Genomic DNA, 22459 nt, shown 5'->3' on the forward strand with positions numbered 1-22459 from the left:
TTATTTTTTTTTAATTCAGCCTCCTAAATGACAAAACACTTCAACTATTTTTTTTTCTGCAAAACAGGAACGTTGGGCTTTTCTTTTATTAAACAAAACACAAATCAAATATCCTGCCATGTGTGTGTTCTGCTCAAACCTCCTCTGAATAGGGGCAAGGAGAGAAGGTGCAAAGCAATGTGTTTCTCACCAGGTCTTGTTTCCATCTCAAGTTTTTGAAGAACAACACAGGCCATACAATATCACATCTTAAGAAATTCAAAATGAGTTTTTTGCCTCAAACTGTTTTAAGTCATGCAGTTGGATGTGTCTGTCAAGCTACCTATGACCCACCTGAGGGTGGACACCAGAGAGGCTCTATGGCTCTGATGTCAAAAGATTTTTGGCTTTTAAAATATTTCTTTCATCTATTTGTAGCTCTGTAAAGTATCATTGTATAATTCTACAGTTTCCTCAGAGGGAGGCCAAAACAAGGTGGGGGGATTACCACATTGTATGTACTTCTAACTGGGGATTCTCATCAATTATGTTAATTTGATAAACTGATAAAAGTGTCAAAGCCCTGTATCACATGTGCTTTTGGCCATAAGTGCACCTGGAGGACCTTGAATAAACAGTGACATCTTTTTATCACTTCAATCTTGTTTTGCTCTTTTAGGGGCTATAAGGCAAGATCTCCAGTGGAAGTGTGCCATGCCATTCCCTAAAGGAATAAATCATTTCCCTAGAGAGTGCTGCAGCTCAAGCCCCAGCCCTGGAAGGCAAAATTCACCTGTGCTGAGAGCTGTGCTTGAACTCCTTATCACAAACTATTTACATTACTATTAAACACAAGCAGGAATTTCAACTTAAAGCATTAAAGCTTATCAGGAAACACCAACATGCAGTATTGCTGTGCAGGGCTTACTGCCATTAGCCACCCAAAAATAAGTCAGTGCTTCCATCCAGGTGCAACTGGCTTCACGTGAACCACATTAATCACAAGCCATTAATTTGAATTTGCGCTGTGGAAGTAGCTGGTGCAAAGGAAGCAGATCTCAAGTGATCCTGCTTGTGTATGTTCCAAACTGAAGGCTCGTGACTGCAAACACGGGTTGTGATTTTGAGCTGGAATTCTCAATCAGTGTAGGTTTCTGGGTTGACAAAAAAACGATGTTTTTTGGAGAAAAAAGAGAAATTATTTCCTAGCTGGATTGTCTAGCGAGGAAAGGAGAAAGAGTTGGAGAATAGTGGCAGAATCTGGAATTCAATAGGATTTAAGGTTTTTTACATGGAAATAGCAGGGTTTGATGGCAGCTTGGGAAAAAAAGTGGAAGAGAAAAGGATATATTTCCTGTGTCCTACATCCTCAGGGAAATAAGTGACTGGAGTGTAACTCTTGTCTATTTCCCTTGGTTTCTGCTGTGGACAACTTTACGCCTGTTTGGACTATATATATTTCACATTTAGTGATTCTCTTTCATCACTTTTTAATAATATTTCATGTCCTGAGGATAACCACCCTCTGAGGTTCTCTTCTGCTGTTTCTGTGTCATTAATGCAGCACTAGTAATTAGGATCTGACTCATACAAATATGAACAGCCTAAGTTTAGGCTGTGGCATTTTTTAGTTCCCACTGGAATCCTCAGCAAGAGGACTAACTGGATTTATTCTATTTGCTGTCATAATTAAGGTTCACATAATCTTTGCAGATTTTTTTTTTCCATTTTCCAGTTATAGAAGCAAAAAAGGATGAGAAGTCCTCATCATTGGCAGTCTAAAGTGCAGTGAAACAATAAAAAATGACATCTTCATATATGATGACAAGAATTATGATGATAAAAACAACACTGTTGCACAGAAATCCCAATTGCAAGTGAGGTTCTGCATTAGGTACCAAACAATATATAGTTTCTTTATTGCTGGGACTGTTTTATTTAAGCCATTATCAGTGCAGTAAAAAGAGACATAGATTTGTTCCAATCATGTAGAAAATGGATTTGGAGAGTTTGTTTTAATGCAGAATCTGTAGACATTAGCCTTTTCAGGACTGCACCTTTGAACTAAATCTTCCAGACATCCCAACTGAAATCTAATTTTTCTTTGAATATTTTAGCATTAAAAATTCAAGTATGCAGTCCTTCAGCAAAGTTTTTACAAAATTATTCTCTCTGTTTGCAGAGGGTGGTTTGGTTTTCTGCTTGTTTTTTTTTTTTTTTTTTTTTTTTTTGTCCCTGTTTGATGTAAACCAGACTCAACTGAAACATAAATTTGGAAAATATTTCTAATGTGTGTTGGAAAATTTAGTTTTAATGAGACAAAGTAGATCACAAAAGAAGTGTAGCAAACAAGATGCCACAGCTGGGTCAGAAAGACTGGGAGAAGTCAGTGACAGAAAAAGGATCATCTATGAGAAAAGCAGCAATGATGCTGCCTGAGTGGAAAGTTGAAGGAAGAGGAAGAGGCCTTGGAAATTTGTATTTTCTGTAAACTGATGAGGTGTTCCCTGGGAAGATAAAATCCTCTTGTGAAAGGCGATGCAGAGATGCAGAGCAGGTCTCACTTTAGCACTCACTAAGGAGGTTTGTGGGAGAGCTGGTGGGGGAAGAATACTGTGGGCATTATCCAAAAACACATATTTGGGTGGCAAAGGGTACAAAGAGGTAGAAAACAGCATTGAAAATTGGCAAAGGAAGTTCTTAGCCTTGAAAGCTGAGGAATATGAAGAGAAATAATGGAAGACGACTTGGGGAAAATGTCTTGTAGTGCATTGAACACTTTCCCCAGATTTTAGGGTATTTTCATGTCTCACCCTCTGCAAAATCACTAAAGTGCCTGCTACACTCACCATGCCTCAAATTTGAGTATAATTTGCCATCAAAGGCTTGGGTGTGAAGTTTAAGACTCTTAAGGAAAGTCACTGTATATCCATCAAGTATAAATTGCTCCTTTACAGAAAATATTCTAGCTATTAGCTCAAAAAAGGTTGGGAGATGGCTGGACAATCCAGGTTAAATTTCTTCACTGTAGAAGAAAGAATTGTAGGGAATAGAATTGGAGGGAAATGTGCAGAAATGACCCAAAAGCCATTTTGCTCTCAGGGGGTGAACTTTATCTTTTTCTGCATCCAGATGGAGACACCTTGATCATTATAATCAACACGCTCCATTTGCCGCATTAAAAACAAGATAAATATTTAATCACAGTGCAATTAAGTCTGGATCTCTGCCATCAGTTTATAATGAATATATAGGCAGATAGAATCTAATACACTACTAATTCACTTACAAGCCAGGCTGAACAGATTTTTTTTTAATTTTTTTCCCCCAAAGCTGGTATTTTGGGAATGTTCATGAGATGACAGTGTGTGTCATCTAATTACTTTGTCAGCTTTCATGCATTAACTGGAATAACATGCAGCAATCAGTTTTTGTTATCAATATTCCACATAAACCATGAATGATGTTCTGCAGTGCCTGTTCTTTTCAGGTTTAAATAACCAAACAAAAAGCAAGGTGTAGGTCAATACAAATTTGTTGATGCAAAGTACATATGTATCCCAGCAGTGAAATAGAAGCAAGAGTAGCAAATTCAGACAGGAATTTTTTGAAGGATAAGAAGGAGCTGTTGTGGATTGGTTTATTCCCTTTTCTTCTTACTTTACAAATATTTGAATGTATTGGGCAAGGAAGAATTTCTTGTTACATTTTAGAAGCTTTGAAGGATGAGTTCAAAATACAGCTTTATTATGATCATCATTATTAACTGATGATGGTCAGTTTGTCATGGTGCACCAGTATAAATGGAGTTGGGCCTAAAACATTTAGATGTTCATGTATTTTTTTAACATAGAATTACTTATAAATGAAAAAAAAAAAAAAAATCTTTGAGTGAGAAGGAGCAAATACTGGACTACTTTCAAAGCATTAGTTCATTACTGCTGATGCTTAATACTTTAATACTTTAATACTTTATTGGCAGAATGAGCACGTTGTCTAGAAGACATTTTCATGACTGCAGTGCCTTCAGAAGGTCGGCAGCACATCTGCTGGGAACGTGCTCCTCCAATGTTCCCAAACTCTGCGCTGCAAGGCAGGCACCTGGGGACATTCAAAGTCTTCACAATAATATTGAATTAACAACCAAAGCAGTAAATGTGAGGAAGATCAGAGACCCTCAGAAGCTTTTGTTGTATTCCTGACCTTTTTGTGCAATAAAGCAGATTTCTGCCAGAACCTGTAGGGACATTCCTGATGGATTTGAATGCTCGTCTGCGTGTCCCCGTGGAAGATGGTCCCTTTTGAATAGGATTAGGTTATGCTTTGGATTTGTGTCTGCTGAAGTGTGAATTCTGCAATCTCACATTTGAAGGGGCAGACCTTTCAAAAATCCATTTTGAGTTTTTAAAAGGGCAATGAGGAAAGAAACAGGTCAATGTACTTCTGAAAAAAAGGCAGTCTATCATCTGTGTGCACAGTGGTGGTGAAATTTTTAACTGTGTGAAGAAAACATGTGTCACTTAGAAAATTATGTCAACTATAAAGACTCAGAAATTGAGCTCATGACAAATATTTGTAAAATATCTTGTGCAGATTTTGCTCATTTCCACGGCAGGATGGTTCAGCTTTGTGCTCAGGTTGCAGGAACTGCTGAGCAGAGGCAGTGCAGGGTTGGATTACCTGGATACTGAGCATGATTCAGTGTGATAATCCTTATTCCCCTCCCCATGGGCAGCTTGTGCCATTCTGCTGGCTCCTGCAGCAAGGAGGCCGACTCTTGCCGTCCCATGAAGGTGAAATAAGTTGTTTGTGACACTGGCTGCCTTTGCACACACTAATTCCAAAACACGGGAGCTCCTGCTAAGTGAGCTCTGTCACTGCTTATTTTAAAGGTTTCACTTTGCAGAGGAAGCACCTAAAGTGCCATGTATTATCCAAATACAGAGGAAATCTTCCAGCTTAGGATGTTAAAACTGTGTAAGAGATCTCTGGGGAAGATTTCAATTTATCAGATGAGGAAAAACCTCATATGTGACATCCATATAAGGCCAAGAGGAACTTAAGAGAAGCTGTTGCCACAAAGTCATGCAGCTGGAGAGTACTTTTCTTTAAAATGAAAAGGAAAATTATTTGATATGTTTTATTAGTTTGATGATAGCTCGCAATATTTGTTTTGATGGGATTTGCAGCTTATTATATCATCAGAATACCATTATCTATTAATCTACTTCAGTAATACTCCACAAAATAAATGAAGCAATTAGCTTTGTATCTTTACCTTGATGTATATTAAGGTCAAAATCTAATTTAGTGTTTTTCATTAAAGTAATATTACTTCTGCATGAAGAGAAAATGGATTGATACCATCAAACATGCTAAGATTTTTTTTAAATTTCATTTTACTTAATTTTACTTGTAAAATATGTGGTTATTTTGCATGTTTCACTCCACTGGAGTACACATTTTTTTCTTTATTTTCTCTTTATATTTTTCATATTTGTCACTTTAGCTTGACTTACTAAGAAAAAGTGGACTTTGATTTTTTGATCATCTGTTTTAGCATATTTTTGAATTCAGGGAAGCCAAGTGTGTGATGAAGATGGCCTGATGTTGATTTCTTGTTTAATGACATCCCCTGTAATTTTTGCTTCCCACCAAAGCATCAGCAGATTTTATATTTGGCAAAAACAAATGCTTATGCTGGTTTTTTTAGAGGCAGATGGCTATCACTAAACTGGTTTCCTTGCTTTCCTGGCTTTATCTTCTCTAGACAAACTCATGGTTTCCCTCAGATATGCAGTTTCCACTGCAGCAAGGCATGATACAAGATTTTATTTTGAATTTTTCGTTGACTCTACTTGTCAAATGAGAAAACAGATAACATGGTTCTGCCTTGAGCCCCTCTGCAGCTCTGCTGAGGATGCATTTATTTGATTCATACCTCTATGAAGTCTCAGAGGTTTTAGTAAGAACATCTAAAATTTAAAACCTGCTGCACTTTAAGTTAACTTTCAATATTTTTTTCAAAAACAGCATGGGATTTCAATTGACTAACAGGATGATGTATTTTGGACTATACTTATTATGTTGGCTGATACCCCTGGAACTGAACAAAGAAGACCTCAAAAGAGCAGCAAAGTGAACAGATCTATTACTTTGAGTGCACAATTAATCTTGCTGACATTATTTTATATGAACGTGGATAAAAATGCCTGGAAACCACACCATTGAATTCCTCTGCTCATTAATATTGATCAAATGTTGTTGTTCTCTTTGTGTGGGAAGCCACTTAAAGATTACCTGTAAAAGTATTACAACACTATTGATTTACAAAAAACCCAATCAATCCCTGAAGTCCACTGTTTTTGAAAATTAGTTGACATATTCAGTTAGTTATTTTGCTGGTTTGTTTGGGGGGTTTTTTTGTTGGGTTTTTTTGTTAGTTTTTTAGGAGGTTTTTGTTTGCGTTTTTTGTTTGCGTTTTTTGGTTTTGGGTTTTTTTTTTTTTTTTAAATTATATTTGTGGACTTGCTGCTATAGATCTGAGTAACAGACCATATTAATCAGGCCATCATAGAATTAATTATCCAGAATTTAACACCATGTTGTTTAAAAGCCTAGACATCCCTTTGGAAGTTGGCTGGGATGTCTCCTCATGTGCCATCTGAGCCCAGATCTTACACACTGCATTTTTGGTGCTTCAATGGAATGATGGCAGGATTAGGCCCCAGATCCTTCCAAGAACTTAAATCTGCAGAAATTGAATCATTGGGTCCTGTAGACTCAGTTTAAATTAATTAATTAACTAATTAATTAATTTTGAGGAATCATATTAGGGTGTTCATGCAATTTAAATAAGCTCAAGATGTGTGAACTTAAATTTTGGTCCTTTGAAGAATTAGAAGCAATGGTAGGGTGGCACAGGCTTTTTAATTTTCAATCATTCATTCATTCATTTCAAACACAGAGTTAGTCTGACCCATGTCTTTATCAATTAATAAATGTAAATTAGTCAAAACTATGTCACTGTAATTTTTTTAATTTGAGCACAAATAATGACAGTGTTTTGTTGCTCTAAAAATAATTTTTGAACTACCAGTTTCTATGAATAACAAAAACAAAAGCAAACAAAAATACCCAAAGCAACATACACAACATTTATATTGAAAGTAGTCATATTAGTTGTCCATAACAACCATAATCAGAAAAAAATTCATATTGTTGGTGTTTATTTTGTTGTTTGTTTTTTTGTTTGTTTTTTTTTTCAGAAGAAAGGCTTCATAAAAGAAAAACATTAGCTAAAAATATTCTCATGCACCAGTATATTTATCACTATGCACCTCAGATGACCTTTTAAGCCCTTGCAGTTTGGACAGATCTGAGAAAATGCAAAATATAAAGAAAATTGATGAAAGTAGGCTGAATGTGTGCTTAACAAGCCATACAAAGAAAGCAAAAAGCAAAATGAGAACGTAATTATTAAGAGATTTATTGTTCTTGGAAGATTAGAGATCTTGCCTGCATAGAAACAATTAACATATGAGGCTGCCTGCAGGTACTCCCCAAACTGTAGCACTGTGATAGAGGCTTGGAAAAAAAAATACACAATTCATATTTATTGGGAGGCTAAAAGTGCAAATTATTAGACAGGTTTCTTCCCAAATTATTATGAAGGAGAAATAGCATGAAGTAGTAATACTTGAAAGACACAAATCTTCCCAGAATTAAGAATGTAGGGTACCACTACTTTTAAATTGTAATACAGAGTGTGCATGGCAAAAGGCAAATCAGGCAGCAGCCACTCTCCTTATTTTCATCTTCACAATTTTTGCCCTTTTTTTGCTAATAACACCATTTGGAATTATCTGCAGTACATTCATGTCCATTATTTTTTTGGTTCAGTGAGACATATCCATGTTTAATGATGTACACAAGCAAAACCTCTGCAGGGCCGTGTCTTGGAACAGGCTGATGGCAAAAGTTGTAATAGAAATGTGCACCTGCGTGGCTTCTCAAAATTGCAATAGCCACATGGGCAGTAATAACTGGGGAATATGTTCTGACATCCTCATCATTCAGTTAATTTTTACACTTTGCAAATTAATATTTGCTTGGAGAGCATGGTGTTCCCTGACGTGACGTCTGGATGAATGGAGCTCTGTGAGGATCTTTCAAACCTGGGCTTGTAATTGAAAACACGAACAGGCAGACATGCAGAAGCATTGAATTTACAGATCTTTAAAGTCTAAATAATTCTATTTGTTCATTTGTTGGCTCCCTAAGGTGACTTGTCAGGTCACACCAACCCCCTGGAGCCCTCCAGGCTGGGGCAGAGGGGCTGGGGAGCAGGGACAGCCCTGGGGGTGCTGTGGTGACGAGGTCTCTGGTGTTGAGGTGACCCCCAGGTGTCAGAAAGTCTCTTTTTCCCAGCCAGACTGAAGAAGAAGCATCTTTAAAAGTTCTGCTTTTCAAGGTTGTTTACTTTCTCTTATATATAACATTCTTTCTCTGACCCGCCCAGGGTCTGGAGGGTTGGATTGTGGCACACTGACCACCCTCAGGGCAGTGTTTTCTTTTTATACTAAAAACTACGTGTACTTTATTTGCCATAACTTCCCAATACCTACCACCTATGTCAGACAGTGAGCTTCTACCCAAAACCAATCTAGAAGTGCCACCATCCCAGCAGAAGATGGAGGCCATGAAGAAACAGGAGGAAGGACAGGACAGGCCCAGATTCCTCAATCTTGCCTCCTGAACCTCCATTCTAAAAACCCCAAAATTCTCCATTCTCACCCTGTGACAAAGTCACTAAATTCTACTCAAACCCTTGTGGTTTGTAACAAAGTTGGTAATTGTTGTTTCCACGGGTTACAATCGAAGGCCCGCGTGTCTGACTCCGTGCCCAGGTCTCTGCCCCCTGCCAGGCTCTGAGGGCAGCCAGAGCCATGTCCTGGGTGCCAGCCCTGTGCCAGCAGCCGGACACGGCCCAGGGCTGCCCGGGGGCCCAGAGGCCGATGGCCCCGGGGCTGTGCCGGCCTGGGGCGGCAGCGGGAGCGGGGCAGGGCCCGTCCCTGGGCCGGCCCTGCTGAGGCCGCCCCTCGAGGGCTGCGGCACCTCCGGGCCCTCACACGGGCAATGGAGGGGCTGCGGCGTGGCCGGGGCAGGGAACGGAGCTGGGAAGGGAATGGAGCCCCGGGAGAGGCTGAGGGAGCCGGGAAGGGGCTCGGCCTGGAGCAAAGGAGGCTCAGGGGGCCCTCGTGGCTCTGCACAGCTCCTGCCAGGAGGGCACAGCCGGGGGGAACAGGGACAGGAGCAGAGGGAACGGCCTCAGGCTGGGCCAGGGCAGCTCAGGGTGGGCACAGCAGGAATTTCCCCATGGAAAGGGGGCTCAGGAGCTGCCTTGGCACTGCCCAGGAGGTTTGGAGTGCCCAGCCCTGCAGGCGTCCCAGGAAGGGCTGGAGGTGTTCTGGGTTGGCGACAAATTGGGCAACAGGTAGAACTTGATGGCTTTTCCAACTTCTGTGATTCTGGGATTTCAAAATTTCCAACTGTGATTGTCAGTAAATTATGCTCTAGATTTCTTTTCTCTTTTCGCTTTGGGTATTTTTTTCCAAATGCAATTTAAAGTGAGTGAAGGATTATGACATTGTGTTTCAACAAACAGTGGTTTTCACCTTTCAGGGTACACAGCACAGGTTGCAAATAACATATATTTTATTGAATTTACAAATCAAGACAAACTTGCATGTGAGGCTTTCTAAACAATGTTTACCACTTCTTTAAAATGAGATAGGGAGAAAAAAATCATCAAAATAATGTTTTCTTCTGGTAGGAGTCGTACTGGGGGTAGTGTTAGTAAGACATTAAAATATAAGTAGCTCTTTTCCAGTGGTGTTCAATGAGTAAACTCTGGACCTCAGGTCAAGCAATTCCATTTTTCAAGGTACTTAAGGTTATAGTAATTGCAATTGTAGCAGATGTCCATGCTGAAACTTTATGCATTCTAGCATGTGGCGCGTTGGGGAAAAAGAAAATTTAGACAGAACAGCTTTATCAAACCATCTTGAAGTGGCTACAGAGGCACTGAATGGAAAAGAATACTTGGCTTGGTAGCTTCTAACTACTGGCCCAGATACTCACATTTCAGAAAGTCACCTGGAGCCATAGCAAAGATCTCCTCAGAATGCTAACTTGACATGTAGTGATCATTCAGGGACATTGTACATTTCACTCTGTGCATGATAGGCATGTTTGATTAATACCTATTCCCTCAGTGGTGCAAAAACTAGAATGCCTGTTATCTTTAACAGAAGAACAAGATTTAGCCTCGCTGTCTCCTGTCTTCTCTCACATTAAAAACTAATGCCATGATTAATGAGTAGTGACACGCTTCATATTTTTTTTCTTGTTCATAAAAATCCTTGCTGGCAAGTTATCTGAAGTAAGTGAAGGGTGTATTTTACTGAGTTAGTGGAATGTAAAGGCCTGCGTAAGGCATTTTATTTCTTTCATGAATGTTTATAAATGACTGAAATTATTATGGTTGTTATTGTGGATGTGTACATACTTCTCTCTCTTTCTTTTTTTTTTTTTTCTTTTTTTCCCTTCTCACAGGACCCTGCCTCCCCAATCCATGCCATAATGGTGGGATATGTGAAATTAGTGAAGCATACCGAGGCGACACATTCATAGGCTACGTTTGTAAATGTCCACAGGGATTTAATGGGATTCACTGCCAGCACAGTAAGTTCCACATGGTAGATTTTATTGTATTTATAGATAGGAGCCTTTTTATTGCCTGCACTTTAAGGATTAATATCGGATCTGGTTTTCTGGAGTATATCAGACTTTGGCCTTTATATTATGAGCAAGCTAATACCACCGAATGCTGCTGCTGCCTTCGGAAAATGACCTGACTACCAACCCACTGGACACAACAGGACATGATTTGCTATGCATGTTTTATGCCATGGCAAGGACAAGGTAAACGTATTTTGCAGGGATTTAATACAAAAGCGTATTTGAAATAGAAGTACTATCTTCTTATCTCAGTAGTGTTTGTGGGTTTGCTTTGATTAATGCTAAATAAAAAAGGGAAAAAACCCTGAAATTTCTGAATAAATGTCTTTTTCATATTTCTTTAGCTATGTCTTTATAAATAATGAAGAAATATTTTGAATCACAGTATCTAAGTTCAAGAGCAAAATCTCCAGACTTACGTCATTTAACCCTGTTTAAAATGCAGTTTCTTGATCTTTTTCTAATCTTTTTCATTTATTTGGAGAGTATTTCCTACTTTCACATCAGATTTGGAACAGCAGGTCAGTATCCTCATCTTGCAGTGTGTAGGTAGAGAACTTACAATGAACCTCATGGGGAAAGAAATTTTGGGTGTGCTGGATTTAGCAGGAGCAGAATTAAATGTCTTCACAGTAGCTGGTGTGGGCCTGTGTTTTGGATTTGTGCTGGAACCAACATTGATAATTCAGGGATGTTTTGATAGTTACTGCTGGGTAGAGCTAACACAGAGTCAGGAGCTTTTCTGCTTCTCACTCCACCCCACCAGCAATCAAAGCCAATTAGTGAGGGATATTCATCTGCTAGTGACTGAGCAGTCATATGTGAACCTATAAATGTAGTCTGTATTGTCTGTTAATTTAATAGAAACTGGTTTTTTTTTTTTTAACATGCAAATCTCATTTGAAACAAGTACTTGCCTGAGGAGAAGCTCACGGGAGAAATTTTGGGGTTTCCATTTTGTGCATGAGTGGTTCTTAAACCTAGAGCAGCATGGCTCTTTAAGTCTTACACTGTTGATGCATTTGGAAGCCAGCTGTTACAGAAGGTAAAAAACTCAAAGAAACAGTCAAGAATCCAGCTCCACTCACATGTAAAAATTAGTTCAGTTATTCAGCTCACAGTGACTAAACACTGAATCCAGCCTACCTGAATTAATTGCTCCATTTAGATACTTGCCTATAATTTGAATTGTCCAGGAACAGTACAGTCCACCTCAGCTAACATCCTCATGTTTGTTACGTCCCTTAAATTGTCAGTGTGTCTCCAGGGACTGGAATATGGATGCTCAATTCCATTAAATTTGGCCACACTCTCAGTTCATTGTGTGGGTAACGTGGGGAATTCCACTGACTTAATCTGGTGAAAATATACACCCACCTCCTCCGCTGGGAGCATGGGAATGAGTGTTTGCTGCCCAGCCACGTGGATGAGCTCATGTGAAAACACCATCACATGGACACATGTGCTCAGGGATGCTCCATCATGGGACCTGTCACATTGATAGCAAGAGCTGGAGGTTCCTCTGGCTCTAGTCCAGGGGGTTTTCCAGATGCCTTTGCTCCATCTAGGTCACCAAAAACTGATGCCTTGTGCAGGCTGCCCTAGAGCAGAGGCTGGACAGAGCTAAAGAATAAATCAGGGATTTATTAAAAAGCCTCCATGGATGCACCTTGGGCAGCACCAGAGCCCAGCCAGGGCTGCACCCAAGATGAACCAAAATGGCCCCAAAATGAACCCAAAGTGAACCCAAATGGTCACAAAATGAACTCAAAATGGCCCCAAAATGCACGGCCGGGCACGGGGTCTGTCCCTGGGATCAGTTCTGCTCCATTTGCACCTTGCAGTTCATTGTCCCATTCCAGCTTTAGCCCAGGCAGTCCCACCCTGCTTGTTTTTCTCTCTCCAGCCCACGGTGTTTGTGCTCCTGGGCTGAGATTTGGGTCATTTGTTCCCCAGCTGGAGCAGGAATTGTTTTGTCTCCCTGCTCTGTACACGGAGCTCACCATCCCCTCATATGGAGCCCAGACCCTCACACTGAAGCAGCACAGAATGTGAAAAATAGAAAAGCAAAAACCTGAGGCATCAGCGTGGCATGCAACACTTCTTCCAAAAAATATCATGGAGCTGACCTTTGTTAAAGAAGTAAATAATCCCACAAGTTTCATCAAGCAAAACACATTGCTGAGCACGAGTTTTGGATGGAATGCCATCTTTTGTCACCTAATTAATGAGTAAGGAACATACAGCTGGTGCATCACAGAGTGATTCATTAGAGTTGTTTGCTGGGTCCACAGCATCCTTTTAAAAATATTGAGGTATATCATGTTAGCTAATGATCCTGATAATCAGCAAAGTGTGTTTGTGTCAACTTCAAGACAAAATAAAGCCCTCCCACAGCTGACCCAAGCTCACCATAACCCCCGAAGGCAGCTGAAGTGATTTGAGAAAAGACTAGTTTGTGTGAATAACTCTTGTGTGAAGAGTTATTCTTTGGGGGAGAATGAGATTCAGTCCTTTTCAGACAATCTGATTTAAATGGGATGATAAATCAGATACCCTCTGCAGGTGTTCAGAGGGTCTCTGGGGATGGGAGCTGTGAGAGGCAGCCACAGAGCTCTCTGCAGTCAGGGAGAATTGTGAGATTTTCACTGCTGGACTTAGTTTAACATTTATATACAATATCACCTTAGCTCAATTCACAGCATTCCTTTGATACAAACTGCTCTGCTTCATGAAGTTTAACAATTCAATTCTGAACTCACGGTAAATCAAGTAGGAAGTCTGTCAAATTTATCATAAAGAGATAAATTAAAATGACCTTGTTGCAAGGCATGTCTCTTCTACACTGTCAAGAATTCCAAAAGCCACGTTGTGGTTCTCTTGTACAAAGCTTTTTATCTTGGATTTCTTTCATGTCTAATATTCTGTTGCCAAATCAATTAAGCCAGGTGATTGATTTTGCAGTCAAGATACATTCTCAAAGCTGGTATTTTATCATTCACATCAAAAAAACACCCTGTCAGTATTTCTGAGATTTGTTGACCTTTTGCCCATGTAAATAATTAATATGTAAACTATAAAAGAGATCATTAGAAATTTTACTGACTGTGTATTCTTGATTTATTGTAAAACTGATATTAATTTGCTGTGGTTGCCTGAAAAGATTCTGGTTACCCAGTGGCAAAGGAAAAAACAAAAAAAAAAAAAGATAGCGTTTCCCATGTCAAAGCCCATAAAGTAACCAAAACCAGGAAAGTCTGCCTCAGGTAGAGGCCTGGACTGGATTTTGTGCTGACATCACAGCAAACCCATTTTTAAAATATTCTTCTATTATTTAAAAAGCATTTACTTCTCTGATTGGAATTAAGATTTATGTCGAGGGCTCTTCTGAAACAAGACTGGGAGAGCTGGGGTTGAAGAGAAGGCTCCAGGGAAAGATCAGAGCCCCTTCCAGGCCCTAAAGGGGCTCCAGGAGAGCTGGAGAAGACCCACGGCTGGGGAGCTGGAACTTGGTGATCTTTAAAGTCCCTTAAAGCCCAAGCCAGTTTGTGATTCTATATTAAAACAGCCTAGAACAAGTCAGAATCCGTGGAAATATCCCCAAAACTGAAATGGACAGCTTTTTCACACAAAGAAGACCAAACCAGAACAAAATAAACAAACAGAATACAGAAAAAAAAGAAAAAAACCCCAACAAAAAACCCCCCAAACAAATCAATAAAACAAAAAACCAGAAAACAAACCCCCCCCAAAAAAAATTCAAACCAAATGGAAATTAAAAACAGCAACAACAACAACAAAAACATAAAAAAACTCGACAAAAAACCCAAAAAACCCCAAACCAAACAAAAGCCAAAACCCCCCCCCCAAAAAAAAACTACCACAAAAAACCCCCATACAAACATATACAAAAGAAAGTAAGAGAAAGAAAACCCTCACAACACAAATAAATGGCAGTTGAAAGATATATAGAGCATGCACTATTATGATTATCAGCTAGCGACTGCATACTGGAAAATGTAGGGATTTGAGACATTAGACGTGATATGTGTTACAGCCTGCCCCTCAAGTAGCTGAAAGAAGAGAGATCCAACCAGGAAAATTCATGTTTGAAGCAACAAAGAGTTCAGATTTAAGGGTTTGATTTGCATGTGGGTTTATATTCTGAGGATCATTAACTCCACCAGACATAACTAAAATCCTTGCACTCCAAGAATAAAGGTTATTAATCAAACACACTTAATAATGTAAGCAAGCCCTTCTCAGGGTTTTTCTGAGTTCTCTGCTTTCTTCTTCCACATCGTGGATGGCCTGTGATACCCACATGTGCTGCACAAATGTGTTGGGAAAAACTGCACAGGCCCTGTGGCAGATTTCCATTCCACCTTGAGCCATCATGCCAGCTATCCACTGGACAGAGCCTTTTTCCCGTGATGCCACAGCTGGAAAGGCCAGTGGCCACACATTTCTGGCCAGTTGACCTGATGCATAATATCTACCAGCAAAATTCAGTATGCAGTGAAGGAATCTCCTGAGCTTCAAGGGACCCATGATAATTAACAAGTCAAAACCTTGTCCCTGCACAGACACACAAAATTCCACCGTGGGCATCCCTGGAGTGTTTCCCAAACTCTCCTGGAGCTCTGGCAGCCTTGGGGAGCCATTCTCTGGGGAGCCTGGGCAGTGCCCGGCACCCTCTGGGGAAGAACCTTTCCCTGGGCTCCATCCCAAATCCCTGGCCCAGCTCCAGCCCTTCCCTCAGGTGCTGCCAGTGTCCCAGGGAGCAGAGATCAGGGATTGGAGATGATCAGAGCTGCCCTTCCTCTCCCTCTCACGGGGAGCTGTAGCTGTGATGGCTCTGCCCTCAGCCTCCCTTCTCCACCTGAGCGCACCAAGTGCCCTCAGCGCTCCTCACACGGCCCCTCCACACCGTTCACCATCCCCACGGCCTTCTCTGCACACTCTGACACTTTAACATCTTTTTTTATGTTGTGATGCCAGAACTGCACCAATATTCCAGGTGAGGCCGGCCCGGCCCAGAGCAGAGCAGGACAATCCCTGCCTGGCCCGGCCGGCCATGCTGGGCCTGGTGTCCCTGCTGGCTCCAGGACACTCTGCCACTGCCCTTTTTGATTGGAGGGTGTTTTCACAAACAGGATGAGACTGCTAGGGTACATTCCTTGAGATTTTATTGCAGTATCAGCCTCATTACATGGCTGAGACAGCAGCCAGCAACAGCCGAAGACTTCTTTGCTGCACAGCGTTTTAAAAACATTCCAGCCAATAGCACATTGCTAAAGCTTACAGACAATTTTTCTAGCCAATCACTGAAAGCACATTTACACCTGCTTCACACAATGCTTGCTTGTCTTCTTTGTATCAGCGTTACACAATACTCCATTATTAAGCTTAAAACTTTCTACTATCTTGTTAGACATAGAATATCTTGTTTCATATTTTTCTGCAGTCCTAAGGTCTATCTTGGCTCAGTCTCAAATTCAAGCTATTGTTTAATGTGCTTGCTTGCTGTACTATTGTAACCTTTTCTACTTGCAGATGTCGCAGCTGCAGCTAGCTCTGAGTTTTCTGTTCTTTCTGTTTTTAAAAAAAAGCCTGCTTTTACAGCTTTCTGGAAATCATCTTACCTTTACTATTTCCCACAGCCAGGAGCCCCAGTCCCTTTCCCTGGCACTGCTTCCCAGCCGCTCATTCCCCAGTCTTTCCGTGCATCCAATGTTACCCCATCCCAGGGGCAGAATCACAGTGGCTTTTACAGCTGCCAGGAAGGAGTTACTGTGATGAGTGTGCAGAATGTGTCACAGATTTTATTTAAAAGGAATGAGTGCTCTTGTTAAACCACTCCTGGCTGCAGTTGGGTGGCAGGGCACTCCAGAAACCATTCCCCACAGATGGCTTCCATGCAGCTGCCCTGTTTTGAAGACTAAAACCCATTGTTCTCTTGCACAGATGCAGGTTGATCCAAGCCAGCCATGCCAAGAGCCAAGTGGGCAAATTTAATGCACCAGTGTGCATGCAGTTGCACCACACCAGATTTTCATCCCGTGCCCCTCCTGACACACATAAAATATGGTCCCTCCTTTGGAGAAAAATATCTGTTTGGGCTGTTCTAAACTTTAACACATTCCTTTTTATTCTGTGGGGGAGGGAGGGTTTAATATTCATCAAAATTAACTCTGTGAATAGCTTAAACAAATTATACTGCCAAAAAAATACTAACTGGGACAGTAATAAACTCCACCGTACAGTAGCCAGTTTTATGTGTAAGTATATCCTTGTGCCTCTGAGCATTGTAGAGCTGAAATTTGAAAACTCTTCCCTGTGTTTTACCAGTAGCTTGGACAGGAAAGGAAGGAGGAAGCATGTATCATTATTAGTTTGTGAAACTTCCAGAATTTAACTCAAAATACGAAAGAAAGTAGGTAATCTGAAAGACATCTGAGAGAGATCACCGGTAAAGAATATAAAAACAAACAGCCACTGAAGGCTATTGGAAGAAAAGTCAGTAAAATGTCCCCAGAATTGAAGCCGTGTCAGGGGTCTGAAGGAAATGGCAGAACCAACACGTGTGGGAGTCCCTGGTGGCTTTGTCCCATTCACACAAGTCCAGGGAAACTTGTGTGGGGACTGACTGCCTGGAAAAAGGAAATTCTCTAACGAGGGGAAAAATGACAGGTTTTTCAGCTGAAAGTGGAGGATGTTTTGCTGATGGATCCTCTTACAACAAACGTGTGATGAGATTGGACAAGAGTGACACCAATTCTGGGGCAATTGGAAGGAGGTGTTTGTTTTCCTTGAAGTCCAAATAAATTTTGTGGTTAAAGCAGTAGGTACCGGAGCTGAGGCTTGCCCCTTCCTTGAAGATTTTATTTGATTCAGTAAGAGCCAGAAATTGCCTTAAAGTCCCAGGTAGGAAGTATAATATCCCAACCAATTTTGTTTCAGTCTTCTTTGAATTTGCTTGTATAGCATTGTTTATTCTTTTTATCCATACACAATTCAAATAGCTTTTTTATCCTTGTTGAGTTACTGATCTTAACAATTTCCCCATACATAGCGTTGAGATTCAAAGTCTAATTTTGCTGTATACTGAAAAAAAACCCTTTTCAATTTCCAACCTGCTGTCTTTCAGCATCTTTTAAATGTTTCATCCTTTGTCTATTACAATACTGGGAGAAAAGCAGATTTTGAATGCCTTGTGTACACCACTTGTTATTTTGCAGACGTTTGTTATGTGCCCTCTTACTTCTCCTGTGCAGCCAGTTAAAATTGTTGCCTTTTCTGTGCAGTGTGTTGGTTTTTCTTGCACTTTTAAATTGTCTCTCAATGGCTTTCTCAAAACCTTCTTTGTTCAGCAGTGTATTTTACAGCAGTAGTGACTTATAGTAAAGAGAAAGCTGTAAGGTTTATTTGTCACAAGTTCTTGACATTCTGTATTCTTTAGGCAGCATTTTGTTGTTATGTTTTCTTCGGATTTTCATTTTTATTTTCTTTTGATTTTTCTTTCTGATTTTCTTCTGTTTCAACCAGAACTGGGTATGGGGCTGAGGCTTTTCTTAAGCAGGCCTTGGTAATTGCTGAGTTTCTTTCATAAGGTGCCACAGAGGGGGGAAATAGATCTTCCTGATTGCTTTGGGGTTTTATGGCAATATTAAAGTGAGGGGTTGGGCTCCTTCCAGCCCAGGCACTGACTGAATTACATAATGAATGGTGCTTTTAAGAAGATGTGTGTTTCTATGGTGTAAAAGTCATTTAGGCTGTCAATAGCCATTGTAAACTTTTTTTGTAGGCAGGTAAATCTGTCTTCCCCTAATTAGTGTCTTTCTTAAGGAGTAGTTTGTTTTGGTTTTTGGGTTTTTTTTGGTTTTTTTTTTGTTTGTTTGTTTTTTTGGTTTTTTTTTTTTTTTTTTTTATGGTGGCAAGAAATTAATGTTCCAAAAATACAGGAATTGCTGTTTGATTGCAAAGAGATTAAATTTGTTCATGTTCTGCATTAAAAATATAGCATATGGAGATGTTTTATACATACAAGTTTCTCTTTATATTTGAATTAAAAATAAAAAGTACTGAATGAAAGGAGGGAGTCCACTCTAAATTTGTGAATAATTATCTCATTGTAATGTCTACATCATACATTCCTATTTTTATAACAGAAATATTGTAATAAACTATTACAATAGTGAGGTTGCACTGAGTCCCAGGGAAGAGTTGGTGAACCACAGTAGAGAGGTGTATGGTTAGAGGAAGAGCACATGATAATTTTGGATGGACAAAGCATCTATTTTCCTCTTTTTTTCCCACTTTTTGTGCCCATTTAGGGAGACACAGCAACCCATATTACAGCCACTATGATGGTTCAGGGTCAACAAAGCCACCTGAAGCTTTAAAAGAATAACTGTGTTCGGTCTTTGTTGCACCAGCAACTTTCTCACAGACACACCAGCACACTCCTGTGAGGAAGATAAAGAAATAAATGAAATTTTGAAATTAAATCTGATTGTTTAATGAGAGAGTGTTTATCAATTAGAATTTTGTCACACAGGGATTTGGTCTGGGAGCAGTTGTTAGGAAAAAAAAAAAAAAAAAAGACAAATTTTGTAATTCAGATAGTTTTCTTGGTTTTGTTGTTTTGGTCCTGTAAAAGCTACTGTGCTCCGCCATCTGTATGTGTAGGTGTGTCAGGGATTCAGAATTAAAATATTGTATTTGTGTTTGGAACTCATGCTGGCATATGGGTTTGCAGCTCCGTGTTAGTATAAAAAATATTGGTACTGCTCATTGAACTAGCTGAAAATTTTATGAGTGGCTTTATTGTTTGGAAATTGAACAATTCACATGGAAATTTTTTCTGAAAAATGAAAGAAGGAGAACAAATTCAGTTATGAGGGCTTGTTTTATACTACAGATCCTACAGATTTTATACTACAGTGAGAAGTTTGAAGTCAAAGAACTTAGAAGGAAGATCCAGGAGTACATTCAGTAGTCTAGCTACTCTTTAGAAATTATAAGCAGTATTTTTTCATGTGGATACACTTTTGAGAAAAAGCGTTGTACAGACGGAGAGAAGAATATTGCATCAGACTCATTGCCTGTGCAAGAAAAATTTCAAAAATCAGTATTTGTGCTTGAAGCTCAGTATAATGATAAAATGGTGTAATGGAAGAAACCAGTCTGCATCACAAATTAATCCCTTTGTATTCATAAAATATCTCAAGCAAAACCTACGGTGCTGTCACATTTTCATATGAATACCTAGGATTTTTGATGTAGTTTGCATTTATTCTGCACTTACTCTTAAGTGACATACAATTATTTCTGTAGATCACCTGGCTAAGACTTGTAGTTTGAGTCAGGAGTGTATTTTTAAAGAAAATCTCTTTATCATCTCTACTTATCATGTTTTGCTTTGTGTGACAGCAGGCTGAGAGCACAAGATCTGGATCCCTGTGAGATTAAAATAATCTAAAAGAAAATAGCCCAGCAATCTGAAGTTCCTGGGATTTGACATACTGGGAATTTACTTAAACCATTCCAGTAGGCAAAAGGAAATTCAGTCCACCCAGACATTCTAGAATTTGTACAGAGAAAACAGGCCTGAGACCTATGTGGGCATGTGCAGATGTGTTCTCAGCTCTGAAACTGCACACAAAATTCTGTAAGGCCAAGCTTCTTACAGACGCAGGCATACTTTGCTTTTCTCAAAGTACACTGAAAACTATTCATGAACCCTGTTTGTCTTCCTTTTCTCATCATGTGCTAAGCGTCTGATGCCATGAGACACACGTGGCTTTCTGTCTGTTGTGCTTTGGCTTGAGATTTGTTTGGTCCTCTGGTGGGATTGTCTGATTCTGCCAAAAAGTAATGATGCCCACCTCCACTGAAAATTCATCCCCATCAGACTTGTGTTCGAATCAGCTCGCCGGGATGCTCTGGAAGTGCACAAATTAACTGCACTCAGGGATTTTCAGTGGGATCAAGACACAGAGTGTGGCCAGTGCTAGCTGCTAGGGAGGTGAGGAAATGGGACCATGCAGAGGGGCATGAATGGCATTAATTGTGGCTGCCCCTGGATCCCTGGAAGTGTGCAAGGCTGGGCTGGGCAGGGCTTGGAGCAACCTGGAATAGTGGAAGGTGGTTGGATTATGTATCTTTAAGGCCCCTTCCAACCCAAACCATTCTGGGATTTTCTAAAAAGTATTTTTTTTTAAAGAAACCACCAGCTGTACATTTGCAATGAATTCAATTCAGGAATTATATTCAGGAATTGCCCTGTTACAACACAACATTAACAGTGAATTGATGTTCTCTGGTGCAGATGTGTAGGCACTGCACCATAAAGAGTATTTAAAATGTTACTTACCTCCAAATAATAGGTATCCTTTGTAATCTTGTCAGATCTTATTTTGCCCTCCCCACAAGTCAGTCAGGTGGCATCTGGCTCTGAAAATGTATTTATTGTGTGTGATCCTTTCATGTACCTAGCAGAGCTGTTTATGCATACAGTCTTGCAGTTTTTGCAGTTTACTTAAAAGCAACATTCTTTTCCATACCAGCAGTTGTCACTGTTAAAGAGAAATTAATCTGCTCCCTTCTCACCCTCTCCAATTTCTTTGTCACTACATATTTAAGGGAGCTTCAGAATAATTCTGCAGAAGACATACACCAAAATTAGGAAGAGTGCAAGGCGAGGAGAGCCTTCGCCCTAATGTAAAATTAGGAGTTTAAAACGCTGATTTCTGACTTCTTTATGTCAATGCTCATGAGAGCATTGAACCTCCTCCCATTTCTCACCAAAAGTAGAGATTTTTACAGGAATTGTGGCACCCATACCATTAGGTTATGATGCAGATTTTATGTGCACACTGGAAGACAATATTTTTTCTTTCTGAACCAGGCAGTCTTTGCTGATGTGGTGGAGCTGCTGCATCTTCTGTGGGGAGGGAGATGAGCTCTTGGGGTTTTCCTTTTCACCTCTGCAGAGGGGACAAGGAAATCACCCCAGCCCAAAAGGCAGAATTGGTGATGAGTGTTTCCCTCCTTGGTGACATTCACCAACCTGCAGCTGTAAATTAAATACAAGATCCATTAACAGTAAAACATAAATGTATTTCTGATCAGCTAGGGGTCTGAATTTGAAAACCACCAGCAAAGAGTTGAAGTTACCCTCTATGTAGCACATATATGTGCACTTATGCAAGTGCCTGAAACAAATATTTTTGATTGTTTAAATAGATTTATACACATTGGCCATAAATGAGTACACTTCACCCTGTGTATATCAAATAAAGACACGTGAAAAAAAAAAACCAACATAATTATTCGGTTTTGTCATTTTAGAACATCCATCTTTGTATCTTCCTGGACTTGTTTGTCTAGTGACATTTTTAAAAACCTGTGCCATAGCCATGCTCACTTAAAAACAATGCAACCCTACCCTCACTCTATTCTGAAATGCATAAACAACTGCATCTTTAAGGGATACAACTTTTCTGGGATGTATGAAGGGAAATAATGCTAATTTACTGATTTAGGGTCAAACTAATTGTGAAAATAATTGGACTTATTGCCACGTGACCACCTACACTCCTCTAGCAAATCATTCAGTTGCTCCAATGCTCCATAATTTAACTTATTCCAGAAGCTGAGATTTTTGGAGCAT

The 22459-nt window shown here is 39.9% G+C and overlaps 1 protein-coding gene across 2 annotated transcripts in view; it reads left to right on the plus strand.

Moving 5' to 3' along the window:
- Positions 1 to 22459, plus strand: part of EDIL3 (EGF like repeats and discoidin domains 3) — a 237446-nt gene that overhangs the window by 106733 nt on the left and 108254 nt on the right. For both annotated transcript variants that reach the window (XM_058044014.1, XM_058044015.1), the window contains one exon: positions 10597 to 10725. In XM_058044014.1, coding sequence (XP_057899997.1) covers positions 10597 to 10725 — 129 coding nt within the window. The remainder of the gene's footprint in view (positions 1 to 10596; positions 10726 to 22459) is intronic.

The sequence above is a fragment of the Melospiza georgiana genome, chromosome Z (genome assembly GCF_028018845.1).
Source record: "Melospiza georgiana isolate bMelGeo1 chromosome Z, bMelGeo1.pri, whole genome shotgun sequence".
NCBI lineage: Eukaryota > Metazoa > Chordata > Aves > Passeriformes > Passerellidae > Melospiza > Melospiza georgiana.